The sequence below is a fragment of the Pantherophis guttatus genome, chromosome 1, assembly GCF_059756535.1.
Source record: "Pantherophis guttatus breed Tessera chromosome 1, ASM5975653v1, whole genome shotgun sequence".
NCBI lineage: Eukaryota > Metazoa > Chordata > Lepidosauria > Squamata > Colubridae > Pantherophis > Pantherophis guttatus.
In genome coordinates this window covers 246,403,657-246,420,113 of record NC_142063.1, presented here as the reverse complement: position 1 = coordinate 246,420,113, position 16,457 = coordinate 246,403,657, and the positions used below count along the sequence as shown (strand labels likewise).

Genomic DNA, 16,457 nt, shown 5'->3' with positions numbered 1-16,457 from the left:
TCAATCTACAGGTTAAGAATTGATTGGGCTTCACAGATTCACATTATATAACAGTGCTTGAACTCACTATTCCCCTCATCAGATTTTAAGAAAGACGTTACAAACACGAGACAAAGTACTCCCAGAAACATCCCAAATCTGTATCTATTTCAGATTACAGGTTGTATGGAGTTTTTTTTATGCAAAAGGGGATGGGAAATTGTCCCATATGTAGAGCAATGATCCTTCTTAGGGAAAAGGCAGACAGTAAAACCATCAACCCAACCTGCTAAACTTGTTCAACCACTAGTTTTTAACTGTTCTTATTAAAATGGGAGAGGAAGTGAAGGGCTATATCAATTTGGCAATGTATAAATAGAATGTTTTGTTAAAATACCATAGATCTAGAAAAGGCCTTTAAAGATCTCACTTATAAAGCATGCTTATGATATTTGTAATCATCTTTGTAACCTTGTAAAGGCATCTATGTAACCTTGTAAAGGCATTCAAGGTAGATAAAGAGTTCAGTCTTTCTCTCATATACAGGTAGTCCGTAACTTACGACCACAAATGAGCCCCAAATTTCTGTTGTTAAGTGAGACATTTGTTAAGTGAGTTTTGCCCCATTTTACGACCTTTCTTGCTACAGTTAAGTGAATCACTGCAGTTGATAAGTTAATAACCCAGTTGTTAATTGAATCTGGCTTTCCCATTGACTTTGCTTGCCAAAAGGTTGCAAAAAGTGATCACATGTCCTTGGGACACAGCAATGGTCGTTAAGTATGAACCAGTTGCCAAGCATCTGAATTTTGATCACATGATCATGGGGATGTTACATGTTCTGACAAATGGCCATAAGTCACTTTGTCCAGCGCCATTGTAACTTTGAACGGTCACTAAATGAACTGTTGTAAGCCGAGGACTATCTGCACTGTTTAATTTTGTGTACAGTAAATACCGAATTTTTGGAAGAGTGAAAAATAAAATGTAATTTATTAGACGCTAAAGATTAGACCAAAGATGCCCGAACGTCTGGAGGGAAATTATGTTAATTTTGGCTGACAATTTATCTTCCAAGTCATATCTAAATATGTAGGGTGGGGTGCGATTCCCAAGTTCCAAAAACATTTTTCGCGCATATCCAAAAAGTTTTTTTCTTTTTTTTAAAAAAAAAAAAACTTTTGATCTCACGGTTTTACGAAAAGCCTTTGTGCTATGGAAGCAGATAGTACCAATCCGATCCCGAAGCTCCACACGGCACCGCATTAACATTTGCGAATTTTGCGGCGGCAGAGCATTGCATGACCTCACTTCCTCGCCAATTGCGTCGCCAGATTTACGAGAGAAGGGATTGTAGCGTACGGGCCTAGAGCGGCCGCAGCGCTTCCCACCTTCGATTCGCGGGCGAAGCGTCGGCCACGTGACTACGACGTGCCGATTCCGATGTGGGAGGGGCCGTTCCAACGCAGTAAAAGACGAGGGGGGGGTAGTGGTCTAAAGCTATTATATACTAGAAAGGTGTAAGCGAGGCCACGCCCTTGGCCTCCTCGTTCCGTCCTCCGTTCAACGGCCGCCTCACGTGATTGCAGAAGGCAGTACGGTCCGGGAAGGGAAACCGCTGGGCGCGAGACGGGGCGTTAAACGGCCACCTGGAACGGACGACGTTCTTCTGAGAGGGGAGGGGGTGGTCTCAGTTTTCTCCACCGTTTGCCGACATGAGCCGTTACAGCCGCCAGCGCTACTTCTGGGATACCCTGGCTTGTTCGCTGCTCCTCACGGTTCTCGCCTCTTGCCTTATTCCGCAAAGCAAAGCAGATGTCGAAGAAGGTAAGGAAGAGGGTGAGCCGTGGGGTGGGGGGAGCGTGCTGGAAACGCCTGGGCTTCACTTGAGGCGGCCCGTCGATTTAGCAGGCGGAGACCCTGGGCTGCCGCGCGTCCCGAGGGGAAAGGGTTTTGGCCGCGAATCCCGAGGCGTGAGAAAAAGAAAGGCAGGCGGCCGCTGCGGTTCTTCCTTCGGCACCTTCGGCCGCGTTTCGAGTTGGGGAACCGGTTGCCAGAGTCGTGGCCGAGGGTGTGGAGGGAGTGGGGAGAAACGAATGGCCTGAGAAAAGTCGTGGGGTCGCCGAAGGCGGAAGATAAGACAACTTTATTGTCATTTTTTTTTACTGCGAGCACACCGGCCCGCATTAAAAATGAAATTCTGTTGCCAAGAGAAAGTGTATATCTACCCAAACACATACATATCACACACAATACATGGCTATATACATATATAAATATATACCTGCAACGCACACACACCCACACATATATGAATCACTGTTCAAAAAGGCAAGACAAAAAAAAAAAACGATTGGAAACTAACCAAAGAGAGAAGCAACCTGGAATTAAGGAGAAACTTCCTAACGGTGAGGACAATTAACCGGTGGAACTGCTTGCCACCAAAAGTTGTAGGTGTTTCATCACTGGAGGCTTTTAAGAAGAGACTGGACTGCCACTTTGTCTGAAATGGTATAGGGTCTCCTGCTTGAGCAGGAGGGGGGTTGGACTAGAAGATCTCCGAGGTCCCTTCCGGCTCTATTCTGATCGATATATCCCAGAAGGAAAAGAAGTCCTTCGCTGCGATCCCACCGCGCACAGTTGCAAGCACTCTCCGCTGGATTGTCCGCACGCCAAGCGTTTCCTTCGGTCTGCGCTCAAAAGCGACCGAATTTCACAGCAAGAAAAAAGCCGTTTGAAGAACAGACGGTTTTAAACGACAGTTACGGTCGCTGCTTTCGCTTGCTGGAATAAGAAGCCACGCGGCTGCTTTTCGGTTTGTCCGGGATTTAAATGGACGGCGGAGAGGTGAAAGAAATGCCCGATGTATTTGAGCCTTGCGAGATGGAGGCAGGTAGTCATTTGTGGACCCTTTTTTGAGTTTCTTCTGCTGGCCGGCAAGGCCACTTTAGCAAGGCGAATCGAAGGGGGACAAATTAGAGCCGGAAGTAGCAGAATTACTTTTGTTTTGTTATGAAGGCCTACAAAAGGCTTTCTCCTTTATAGAAATCCACATCACCACCTTTGTGGGAGGACCTGGAGAGCCTTGTTAGACGATACTGAGGTCTGGGTAGATACATATGAAAGAAGGTGCTCCTTAGGCAACTTGCACCTAAGCTTTTGAGGGCTTTAAAGGTGAAAGCTATCACTTTGAATAGAGTTTGGAAATGGAGCAGTAACCAATATAGATGGTGAAATACTGGAATAATCTGTGTCAAGACAGTCCAGGGGGGCAGTGTAACTGCTCTATTTTAAACAGCTGAAATTGTCAGAATGTTTTTGAAGGGCTTCCATGTACAATACATTGCAATAATCCAACCAGGAAGTTACCAGAATATGAATATTGTTGTAAGACTATCTCTGTCTCGGTAAGCTCATAATTGGTAAATCACCTGATAATTGGTAAATCACTGCTATCCTGTCCCTTACCCTGCCCAAGAACTGAATGCCAATTGTCTCACCCGTTGGTTAAGAAGGAGAAGTAGAGCTAGGTGAAAACTGTATGTTGAGAGCACCTCAGCCCACATCTGTGGATGACTGCTCAGCATTTTTATTTACATATGTTAAAAAGCATGGTGAAATAATATGAAACCCCAGGGACTCTGTATCTCAGTTGCCATGTACAAGTACAGTTTTAGAAACAGTAATTCTCCCTTATGAAAAAGGGTTTCCAAGTACATGTGAAACCACTATAGTATACTTCCACCATAGCCCAAATTAGACTGCCTGTTCAAGAAAACACCATAATCAATGGTATGAAAGCTACTAAGAAGTCCTAGAGGATCAATAGAGTTATAAAAATAGAGAACAAAGAAGGATGGAACTATTCCCTTTCTCATTCTGAAGCATTGATGGCCTTAACTAGGCTATCTTACTAATTTAATAAGACAGTACACGAAGTCCTCAACTTACAACCACAATTGAGCCCAAAATGTTTGTTGCTAAGTGAGACATTTGTTAAGTGAATTTTGCTCCATTTTATTATCTTTCTTAGCCAGAGTTAAGTGAATCACTGCAGCTGTTAAATTAGTAACATAAGTAAGTGAATCTGGTTTTCCTGTTGACTTTCCTTATCAGAAGAATGCAAAAGGTGATTGCATGAGCCCAGGATACTGCAATGGTAATAAAAGTGAGTCAGTTCTCAAGCATCTGAATTTTGATCACATGACCATGGGGATGCTGCAATGGTTGCAAGTGTGAAAAAAGTTCATGTCACCTTTTCAGTGCCATTGTAATTTTGAATGGTCACTAAATGAACTGTTGTAAGTCAAGGACTGCCTGTAATTGTAAGAGTTGAATACACAATTGACAGATCAATCACATACCATGCTCATCTTGAGCATCACCACTGAAACTCATCCAAAATGGGACAGGATAGTATTCTGGATGCTTCCACATCTGGATTTGCATCAGTGCAGAGGTTGAATTGTAGTGAATGCAAGCATTCAAGGTTTCTTATGGATTTCTCATATGTTACTGAGAGTTTGGGTCTTTCTTTGGGACAGATTGCAATATGCACCTTGCTATTTAGAAAAGCTCCATTGGGTGACATTTGGAAGACCTCCATACTGTACCATATTGACTTTTTAACGGGCCCTAAACTGTATCAAACTTTATTTGGCATGGGCTTTTCTTCATGTGTATTCTAGAAGACATCCTGCTTATTTCATAGTTCTCAATTCAGATACATGCCAAGTTGCTGTTCAGGCTCTGCTGGCAAGAAGAACATGCTTAGGAGTGATTGCATTAACCGCTCAGGACAGCTCTACATCCACAGAGCAATCAGGGCTTTGACAGAACTTTTTGGAATCTAGAACAATCCATTTTGTCATTGGGTGGATCATTGAAATTGATTATCTTATCCTTAAGACAGGGAAAGCACTATTTGTGCCGTAAGTATAAATATGACATTTTATTGTGATAGTTAGGGATATTCTTGTTAAACTTGAAAGAATTTAGTTGAAATTTAAATTAGTGTCATTAGTGTATAGAATTTAGTAATTAAAAGCAGTGGTGGTGAAGTGGTTAGAATGCAGTATTGCAGGCTGATATTTATTTATTGATTGATTTGATTTGATTTATTTGATTTATATTGCCGCCTATTCGCTCAAGGCGGCTTACAGAATATAACAAAAAAACATTTAAAAAACTAAAACTCATAAAAAATCGAATAAATTAATGTAATAAAATCACCGCTGACTCCCACCCCAGCAACAGACATGAGCCATTTAATGTGCTCCATCCTACTCTGGGTTCCCCGGGCCCGCTGGCAGAACCAGGTGTTCAGCACCTTCCAGAAGAGAATTAGGGTTGGGGCTGTTCTAATCTCTGGGAGAATGATGTTCCCAGAGAGAGGGAGCCACCACGAAGAAGGCCCTTATTCTGCTTGACTTGCTCAAGGTTGACTCATCCTTCCATTCTTCTTAGTTGGGTAAAATGAGGGCACAGATTGTTGGGGCAATAAACTGACACTGTAAACCACTTAGAGAAGGCTGTAAAGCATTGTGAAGCGGTATATAAGTCTTAAGTACTATTGCTGTTGCTAAAATTAGATCCATTTTTAGAGTGAAAGGAAAAGAAGACGAGCTTTAAGGCTTATAGACACATAAATTTGGCATGCAAATAATACTGCAATAGGTTAACCTAATATTTTGTGAGCCAAGAATAGCTAACAAAATTAGCTGTTGAAGAACCAAATTCTAAATATGAATACTGTATTTTTCGAAGTATAAGACGCACCTTTCCTAACCCCTAAAAGGGGGTGAAAATTTGGGTGCATCATATACACCAAATGTAGCCCTGCCCCAGCCTCTGAAATGGAGGTTTCAGAGACTGAAAAAAGCCTCTGAAGTTTGAGAGGCTGAAAAAAAAAAAGCCTCTGAGACGGAGGTTTCAGAGGCTGAAAAAAAAAGCAAGGCGCAGAGCTCACAACCAAGGAACATGTTGCTAAAGTTTACCTCTGGGAACAGCTGATTGGGGGTATTCCGGGAGGCCGATCCACCCCCAATCAGCTTTTTTCTTATTTTCCTCCCCAAAAATGAAGGTGCGTCTTATACTATGGTGTATTTTATAGTGTGAAAAATATGGTAATTCGTAATGTCCCATGCTTTGTCTACTCCTTCCACTCCTTTGCTCTGTTAATTTTCCATTTAAAAATGAAGACTATTACAACTATTTCTGGATTTTGGTTCACATATAAAGTATCTATCATGCAAATATTTTTAGTCATCAGTGATACAGTAAAGCCTTTAAGTTTAAACTGTTTGTTATCTTTTACATTTCTATTTTCTATCTATTGTTAACTGGCTTCTGTTTTTACAATTTATTTTCTGTTCTAGTTGGCTGTGAAAGACATACAAATTGTACTTCCTGCATTGCTATTGAATCATCTCAACTGAATTGCACATGGTTTCAATGCACTGGTAAATTGAATTACATTGAAATACTTCTGATTTATTACATTTTTTTCTTGACTTTATTAGTTTTTGCACACATTGTAAGATTAAACATTGTAAGGTTTGGTTCTTCACAACCAAAACATATATAAAAATCTGTTATTGTTACATATATGCAACTTCAGAGATTCATGTAATTTGATAAGAGAGCATAATCATATGTATTTTGCCCCTCAAGTTGTTCATTGGTATTTAGGCTTGTATATGAAATATGGAAATCATATGTATTTTGCCCCTCAAGTTGTTCGTTGGTATTTAGGCTTGTATATGAAATATGGAGATATCTGCTAAGAGATTGCTAAGCAATCTAATAACTAAAAGACAGACAGCCCACCAGTTTCTTTTGGGCTAAGCAACATTATAGAAAGTACAAAGAAGAGGAAACAAATAGTAAAGAAAAATTAAGGCCACAATTTGTGGTGTTATTTTTTAAAGGAAAACTAAATCTAGTCTTAGTAATCATTATTTGGAAAATCAGATATGTTTATTTTTACACATTAAGCAGAATGACACAAAGTTGTCAGTAAGGATTAACTACAACTCTCCATATCTTCCTATCCTTATTATCAGCATTCATAATACAATAGATTTATCCTTATTAAATCCTATTTATCCTAGTATTTCGTAACACCATTAATATGGTTCTGGAATCCACTCATTCACTTCCTCTATGTCAGTGATGGCTAACCTTTTTGCCATCGTGTGCCAAAAATGGGGGGGGACTTGTGCCCACATCCATAATTCTATGCGCCCCACCCCACCCCCCCGTGCTCCCCCTGCTTTTGGCACGTGATGGCACGGTGGGCCCAGTAGACCCATTTTTCGCTCTCCCCAGGCCCCAGAGCCTTTCTAGGAGCCTGGGGAGGGCAAAAACAGCCTTCCCCACCCTTCCTAGAGGCCCTCCGGAGGCTGGAAACAGCGTGTTTCCTGGCTTCTGGTGGGCCCAGAAGGCCCGAAAATCAACTGTCCGGTGCACGCATGTGTGCCAGAGCTGAGTTTGCGTGCCCACCGATATGGCTCCACGTGCCACCTGTGACACCCGTGCCATAGGTTCGCCATCACGGCTCTTATGTGGTCAAAATACCTTATTTTAAACTGCTCCCTGTTGTGTTCTGATTATTCTGCTAGATTAATTCTGCCTTAATCTACCAACTAGAAGATATGTGCAGCACATTAACACAAAAATATATGGTTGCTAAAATGGCAAAATAAGCATGGTATTGATAAACTTAATGAAAGCATAGAAAGAGATTGCATTGAAAAGGAAATAGCAAGAAATCATTGGAATAATGAAAAATTGAAACAATTTGCAGTGAAAACTACTGAATGGAATTGTTATAGTTTCAGACTATAATCTGGCAATGTTTAAGAATTCTTCCCCTCTCCCCTTGTGTCTTCTATTATTTCTACAACATAGAACCTGATAAAATTAAACTTGAAAAAAGCTAAGAGATGAGTGGGGTTTATCTTTTACATATTAAGCCAGTGTTTTAACTGTAGATTTCTACATGTTTTACTAAATATTTACTTAATATTTTATTAAATCAGAACTTCATTGGGTTTTTAAGGGCATTATAGAACAAGGTTTATAATAAGAACTGTATCCAAATGCTTTAAAGTTTCATTCATTAAAAGCTGTTTTTTTTCTCTAGAAAAAACTCCGTCTCAGTGCACAAATTCCACAACTACATTACCTGGTTGTGTTGCTGTTTCTGAAAACGGGACATGTGCAGGTGAGTATTTATGCATATATGATGATAAAGAGAATAATTATTTAAGGGCCAAACAACCTGAAAGCAAAGCTGCCTGAAAACTTTATTCAGTATAGTAAACAGGACAAACATATTGATTATGTTTGTTCAGCACCTAATCTTTTACTGCACTGCAGCTGCCAGATGACAACTGAAAATATTCTTGTTTCTTTAAATTCTCCATTGCTGGCAAATCTTGCCTTTTACTATTTCTGTGTTTCTTTATGTCCATCCTTTTTCCCTATTGTTATGGAATAGAATTCTGTTGAGAACTCTATTAAAAAAGGATGAACTCTGCAGTGTTTTCAAAATATGATGCAGTTAATTCTTTCTGATGCAACCGTAAAACTTTAGCAGGCTGATAATCTCTTTTCGGTTTGTTTCTAAAATATGAACATTGTTCAGGTTTTTCCATGGGTTCACAAGGTGAGAGATTCTGTATAGGTAGTCCTCAATTTAGGACCATAATTGAGCCCCAAAGTTCTGTTGCTAAGTGAGACATTTGTTAAGTGAGTTTTGCCCCATTTTACAATCTTTCTTGCCTCCGTTGTTAAGTGAATCACTGCAGTTGTTAAGTGAGTGACACGGTTATCAAGTGAATCTGGTTTCCTCATTGACTTTGCTTGTCTGAAGGTCGCAAAAGATGATCATGTGATCCCAGAACATTGCAACTGTCATAAATATGAATCAGTTGCCAAGTGTCTGAATTTTGAAAACACGTGTTCCTGCAATGGTCGTAAGTGTGGAGAATGGTCATAAGTCACTTTTTTCAATTTATTTTATTTTATTTTATTAAATTTCTATACCGCCCTTCTCCCGAAGGACTCAGTGCTGTTGTAACTTTGAATAGTCACTAAACAAGCTGTTGTAAGTCAGGGACTACCTATTGCTTGTACAATAAAAATGAGAAAAATTTGCATAATTACAAAGCTAAATGAGTGAACTGCACCACAAAATGCCACAAGTTTTTATGGTAACTCTTGAGTTCCATCACTGAATATCTTCAAAAAGCACCTTATCTTGACCTCATTGGCTAATAGGAGCCTTGCCTAAACATTGCAGTTTGCTCATTCCATAAGAATTTTCTGAGGTTTGGATAACAGTACATTGACAACCAATTCAGAACCCTTCCACTAACAAAGATGGTGGTGACTGTCAGCCCATTTCAAATCCCAATAGCTCAGTACCCCTATGTAGAGCTTCTAATTCAATCTCCATCAACTCAGCAGGAGTATGACACAATCACTATGTAGACCAGGGGTGTCAAACTCAAGGCCTGAGGGCTGGATCCGGCCCATGGGGTGCTTAGATCTGGCCCGCAGGGCCACCTTGGAAATAGCAAAGGACCAGCCCTTGATGCCTCTTCCAGTGATAACAAAACTTGGGAGGGCTGTGGGTGGCCCTACCGAGCTCCATTTTCACTGACAGAGGGGTTGCAGGAGGCCGTCACAGCTAAAAACGGAGTTCAGGATCCCATTTTCACTGGCAGAGCACTCAGGCCACCACAGGCGTCCCCAACACAAGTGACATCGAGCTGGTCACGCCCACCCTCGCCTCTCCTACCCTGGCCTCCTGAGATCAAATATAATGCAGCCCAAACCAAGTTTGCCACCCCTGATGTAGACCATCAAAGAGTTAGGATTTCTAATTAATAAAGATAAGAGTTATTTTAATTAGTACACTGATAACCCTTTGATGAAATTCTAAACACTGAAAAAAGTCTGAAAAAAGAACCTTACCAAAAAAAAATGAATAGACTATTTAGTAGTTTTGTCAGTTGTTCAGACTAGTCACCTGGACTTAATGATATTTCCCAGCTTCTAGGGCAGATGATGTAAAGTGTCATGTACAAGATTTCAATCCTGCCCCTTCAGTGGATACTTTTTCTCTTCTTGAATCTCAATAGCTTTGCAATCCCAATGAAGATGAAGAGCTGGTTATCCATTACTGTAGAAGGGATTTAGATGTCTCATGAACTCCAGCTGATTATTGACTACTGATGAGCGGAGTAATTACTGCTGTAATTATTAACTTTAAATCAGGACTGAAATGCTACCGGTTCGCACCAGTTCGGGTGAACCAGTAGCAGCAGCGGCAGGTGGTTCGGAGAACTGGTAGTGGCGGCAGTGCGAGGCTCCGCCCACCCGCCCGGATGTCGTTACTTCCTGGTTTTAACCAGGAAGTAACCTGTTTTAACCAGGAAGTAACCTGGTTTTGCGCATGCGCAGTGGGTTCAAAATCGCATGTGAAATGCAAGTGAAGCAAGCGTGCGCGCACTTCCGAACCAATAGGAAAGGTAAGTAGATTTCACCCCTGCTTTAAATGATATTTCTTTTAAAAATGCCAGGACAAACACCAAGTTACTCAAGTAAAGATTTACATGTGCATAAGAACCCTAGAAGAATTCTCAGCCTAGATATTACTACTAAATATTACTACTAAAATCAATTTTATGCTTCATAGTTTTATTTTGTTTTTTAGATTTATCTCCCAGTACTACAGCTAGTAAGACTACTACAGCTAGTAACTCCACCACAGTCACCAGCCCAACAGGTAACAATAAAAAATATCTGCATTGATGCAGACATATTGTTTTAATTTAATGCTTTCCAGTAATGAATCTGTAGTAAAATAAGTATTTGAAGAGACATGTTTTTTACTTACGTGCTTATGTGATTCTTGTGCTCAAGTAATTATGCTCAATTATATCAGTAATTTGATAAATCTATAGATCAAGCAAAATCTGCTTTGAGAGTGTGTGTTAGTATTGTTCAAGTAACAGTATAAAAATTATAAATATACAGCAATTCATAAATCACTATTTCTAAGCATTTCTTCTAAACAAAAAATTCAGTTTCTATATTTCCATTCTCTTTTCATGAGTAATTTCTTGTATAACTGGTAAAATTTTAAATGTGCCTGCATTTACAGTATTGTTACTTGACTGCTTTTAGAAATTCTCCTTGGTTGAAACTACATAGTTATAATATTGAATGTAGGCATTTCAACCCAATTAATTTGCACAGCAACAAAGAGATCTAGTTGTGCTGAAATGCATAATAGTTACAGAAGTAACTCATGAGTTGATATTTGTCTATTTGATCAAGAAAATGCAAAAAGACACAAGAAAAAGATATATATTTTCTTCTCCAAAATCCTCACTGCCTAAATATATAAAAACAACTGCGCAGGCTATATCCTCCTTTTCCTGATCTCTTTCCTCCACTAATCTCAATAACAATACAAGAGTCTTGTTTTACATTCTTGTTCTTGGCAGTCTCCAATTGAAGATCAACATTTTTGTGGGTTTCCATTTATGATATTGCCCTCTTTTATATTTGATTCTTAAATTGTGTTCAGTATATCATTCATTGATATTTTTATAATTTTCATAGTCCTTCAAAATATATGTGGTCATGTTCAATGATCTGAATCACAAATAGGATTGTAAGTATACATGTACATTCATATTTCAAGGCAAATAAAATGGTATAAACTGTTTCTTTATAACAGGTAGTACAATTAACTCAACTTCGACAGGAAAACCTATTCTGAATAGTACAACCATTGCCACTACTGTTATTACTGCTAAAACAGGTAAAATTTAATTTTAACAGGCATTCATAATGAACTCTGTTGTCTTGAGGAAAGTTACTTGTAAGACAGTTCTTGTCTTGGGTGAATAAGAAAAAGCAAAAGGCAAGTGAACTATGGATTAAATAAAATAGTATGTGTCTATTGTCAGACACTGGAAAACAAGAGTCAAATTGTGTAATAATGTTCCCTTCCAGGGAGGTAAGGGACCATCTACAAAACATCTGAATCATAAAGCAAGTGTCTTTTGTCACTTCATAAGCTTTTCTTTGTGAAGCAGTAGTTTGTTTGTTTGTTTGTTTGTTTGTTTGTTTGTTTATTTATTTAGATTTATATGCCGCCCTTCTCCGGAGACTCAGGGCGGCTTACAATGCGTTAAGTAATTAGTTGTGCTTAGCTTTAATGATTCCAAGAGAGATACATTGCAAAGTGGGGAGGGAATCAGCAATTAATTTCCACATCATATAACACTTTTAAATCATTCTTTGAGAGTTTGCAAGATAATTAAATCTTATAAGATTTGCATTTTTTTTTTTTAATCATGTATCTGTGGTCTCTATGGCATCCTCACACAGGATGTAAATAATCTGAACAGGTTTAAACAGCAATTGACCTCGCCTGCTTGTAGCATCTAATCTAGAAAAGGACTTGAAGAGTGTATTCAAATTCTGTTTCATAGAGACAGAACTGTAGAACTGATTTTAGATGATAAAAAAAAATACATAGAAAATATAATTCAGGAGCAAATCACTAATAATTATAATCCTCTTATTTGACAGGTACATCAGCTCTAATACCAACTACCAAGCCATCACATCATAAAGCAAGTTTTGATGCAGCCAGTTTCATTGGTGGTATTGTACTTGTGCTGGGTCTGCAAGCAGTTATCTTCTTTCTGTATAAATTTTGCAAGTCCAAAGAACAAAACTATCACACACTCTAGGAAAATGTTGCTTTTTAAGTGGACTTAGATTAGCTCAATATTTATGGTTAGCTACACCAAAAGATGCTTATTCTTTATGGAATACAGCAGTTCAAGATATTATTTTTCAAGACTTAAAAAAAATAGGTCTGCAACGTGCTTGGAATAAGGTTGTGTGAATCATGTCTTGCTGAACAGAAATATTTGCAATATTCTGCATGAACCCTTATTTGCTGTTTTAAATTTTTAGTAGCTGCTACTATAGAATCTATTCTTTTATTTGATATGCCAAATATAGTTGTTGATAGTTATTGCATTTAGTGGCAGCAATGTCCTTGGTAGGTAAATTTACGATTACAGTGATTTAATTAGGTTTAGATACAATATCCCTATGCATCATTATTAAAAATAGATTACTGTTAATTTGACATAAAAAGTACCTATGAAAATTACGGTTTTTTTATCTGTTCAGCTTGGAAATTGGAAGAGATTTGTAGGATGTTTTTAGGATATTTTTTTCTTAACAAATATGAATGCCCATATTTTTCCATATTATATGATGTTACAAGGGTGATTGTTTTCTATTGTAAGTGTAAGCATCTATAGGAAGAATGATGATCAAAAGATATAAGTTCCCCTATGCGTAAGGAAGAAGGACCAGTGCCTTAATTAGCAGATTGCAAATTGAAGTGTTGTGCCATCTTATATTTTGAGGTTCAGTGAAGAATGTCATTTTATTTGCACCAAGTTTTCTCCATTAGACATATGAAACCTCAGCACTATATGCTAACATTGTTAACTGTTTTCATATGTGTTAATACAATGTATTGGATCTATATTTTTGAGGAATTAGATCCTTTGAGGAAAATAGATTCGGTACGCTACATGTGATGAATTTATCCAACTGATTTTTGTGGGTCTATTAAATGTGGCAAAGTATGGATTCAATCTGCTGTATTCAGGCTTTGTTTACTGTTTCTAAAGCCATTTGTCCGTAGCCTTCAAATTACCTGCCTTAGAAAATGCTACACTTTTCATATGAGGATAATAATTTTAGCAAACAATTTGTGCTCACAATATTATGGATATTTTAAAGGTACTGTAGTCCTGCATGGATCTTGGAATATTTTATTCCCACATAGCAATATCCTACCTGTAGGTCTCATAATACAGCAAATTGTGTGATAGAACAATTGTGATAGAAACAAACTTGATTGAACACTTGAACTAAGTTATTTTATTTTGATTATTCTCTTAATAGCTTCTTAATGTTTGTTTTGCAAGTCATTTGATAAATACAATTGAAATAATCAAAACTCAGTTTATAGGGTTAAGTGCTTCTGCTGGATGAGCTCCAGTCAAAGAGGAACTGCAGTGGTTGATATTATGCTGGTGACAAAATTGACTCTGTGGATTTATTGTTAAAAATGTTAACATCATTCTAATTTCCTTAATCCTTCCAGTTTGAGTAAAATTCACTTCAATATTAGTCAGAAAGTCAATTCATAAAATATATTTAGTAGAGAGTACTGTAATTTTAAAGAATCTTCCAACAACTGCACTCCTAAAAGACAATAGCTCAGGTGAATAAGACAGTTGAACTGGCTACTCCATTCAGATATTTCCAAAATAGGTGATGTGTATTTAATGGCCTTGTGGTAGTCATTTTACTCATCTTCCCATGATCTTTATAAATTTAAGTTAAGCTGAAAATTTAAACACAACACTAATGAAATTCTAAAGAATGATGGTTTAAAAATGCACTCTTAATATTAGATTAACGTATTCTTCAAAGTAAGATTAAAAAGCTATTTACTTTTTGCTTCCATGCTTATTCTTGAATGTTAATATTTACCTTGTAAATTTAAAGGGAGAAATGTTTCAAAACTGACAGTGCAGTATGCACTTCCAAAATCAAAATGTGAGATGATTTTGTTACTGAGCCAAGAATACCTGTCAAAGACATTAAAACATGTATTCCTAAATATAGTGAACCCTCTTTCAAGTGCCTTAAATTTTCTTAATGTTGGCCTCATGTCAGGGAAAGAAACTTTAATCAATATATCTGCCCCTTAGTGTCAGCAATTACTCTTTTCCAATGATTTTAGAAAATTCAGGTATTAGTATTACCTTTCAGGAAATCTATATTTTCTATTTACCCATAAAACTATATGTTTAGTTACTAGGGCATTGCTAACAATTTCATGCAGTGGCAGTAGATTTGATTTTCTAAACCAACTTCATTTGTAATCTACCAAACTACAGCAGACACATTAAGGGGCTTCCCAGTTATTCACATATTAAATTCTTTACCATCTAGATTTAGATAGATAGATAAAACTTTGTTTTCGGTATAATGCCATTACTTATGAATTAATATGAATAGATTTTTATCACTTTGCTGGTCATTTGAAATTCAGTATATTGTTTGTTTTTTAAGCAATTGCCTGTATAGAATAACTGATCACGTGGACCTTAATTCTTTAGATAGTAAATTGTGACTTTCATTCTTTATCTGGATTGTTCTTAGAACTCTCATATGCAAATGTACTGCATAGGGAATGGAATGTTATAGATATTATGTACTGCATATGTGGTGTTGTCATTGGAAGAAATGCAAATTATTTACAACCGTAATACGAAAATAATAAATCATTTATTAAAATGCTTTTTTTGTCCAAGTAAGTTACTTAGAACTAGACTACATAAACAACCTAATAAACATTACATTGACAACATGTAATAGTGCTATGTACTTTCATAAGGCATTTGTAATTTAGGGGACCCAAGAAATCATTTGTTTAAGAAATATCAAACTACAGTTTTATACAATGCATGTGCATTATATACAGGTAGTCCTCGACTTACAATAGTTCCTTTAGTGACCGTTCGAAGTTACAACAGCACTGAAAAAAGGGACTTGTGACCATTGTAGCATCCCCATGATCACATTTACATTCAGATGCTTAACAATTGACTCACATTTATGACTGTTGCAGTGTCCCGGAGTCATGTGATCCCCTTTTGCAACCTGACAAGAAACGTCAATGAGGAAATTAGATTCACTTAATAACCATGTTACTAATTTAAGAACTACAGTGATTCATTTAACAAATGTGGTGAGAAAAGTTGTAAAATGGGGCAAAACCCACTTAAATTTCTCTCTTAACATAAATTTTGGGCTCAATTGTAGCCGTACGTTGAGGACTACCTGTACAATGACAATATGTAACTTTCAAAAGAACAACAATGAAATTTCAATATGGCATGACAAAGCCAAAATCTTTTATTCTCATATTATTACTCAAAAGCATTGAAGAAAATATGGTAGGAAAAGTTTTATTAACAATTACTGACAGCAACTATATGCACAGTAATGTTTTCAGTCTTGGTCAATGACAAATCTAGTAGCAGTTTATTTTTGAGATGTGTTTCACTCTTGTTGCACAGGAAAAGTAGAATGTGAAGTTTGGGTAAGATCTGGCAATAGAACGTCTACTATTCTTTTTCTCCATCCTGAAGGTACCTGGAAAGACAAAGTTCATTATTTTTACGTTTTGCACTCTGAATAGCTAACATTTCAAAGATTTGGGAATGGCTATTTTTTGTAGCGGCATAATCTGGGGAAGCAGAGCAGAGGAAAACCCCACTGCATATCTGAGGTGTATACACATGCAAGAATAACCATTGTTATTCTTTCATAGTGAAATTCTTTTA

The 16,457-nt window shown here is 37.6% G+C and overlaps 2 protein-coding genes across 2 annotated transcripts in view; one reads left to right on the top strand and one right to left on the bottom strand.

Moving 5' to 3' along the window:
* The first annotated feature begins 1,294 nt into the window (after positions 1–1,294).
* CD164 (CD164 molecule) lies at positions 1,295–15,408 on the top strand. The gene is made up of 6 exons (XM_034409136.3): positions 1,295–1,806; positions 6,357–6,440; positions 8,126–8,206; positions 10,706–10,777; positions 11,738–11,821; positions 12,598–15,408. The coding sequence occupies exons 1-6, from the start codon at positions 1,695–1,697 to the stop codon at positions 12,759–12,761; spliced, it is 597 nt and encodes a 198-aa protein (XP_034265027.1). The 5' UTR covers positions 1,295–1,694; the 3' UTR covers positions 12,762–15,408.
* The window catches only part of LOC117660839 (uncharacterized), an 89,119-nt gene continuing 88,039 nt past the window's right edge, over positions 15,378–16,457 (bottom strand). The window contains exon 48 of the mRNA XM_034409135.3: positions 15,378–16,266. Within this exon, the coding sequence (XP_034265026.2) occupies positions 16,174–16,266 (93 nt within the window). The 3' untranslated portion in view covers positions 15,378–16,173. The remainder of the gene's footprint in view (positions 16,267–16,457) is intronic.

What these genes read in the sequence shown, in the direction of transcription:
- CD164 (XM_034409136.3), top strand. Translation starts at nt 1,695, where the DNA reads ATGAGCCGTTACAGCCGCCAGCGCTACTTCTGGGATACCCTGGCTTGT. An exon ending in CAAAGCAGATGTCGAAGAAG is followed by an intron (nt 1,807 to 6,356) that starts GTAAGGAAGAGG and finishes TTTCTGTTCTAG; the next exon opens with TTGGCTGTGAAAGACATACA. An exon ending in TGTTATTACTGCTAAAACAG is followed by an intron (nt 11,822 to 12,597) that starts GTAAAATTTAAT and finishes CTTATTTGACAG; the next exon opens with GTACATCAGCTCTAATACCA.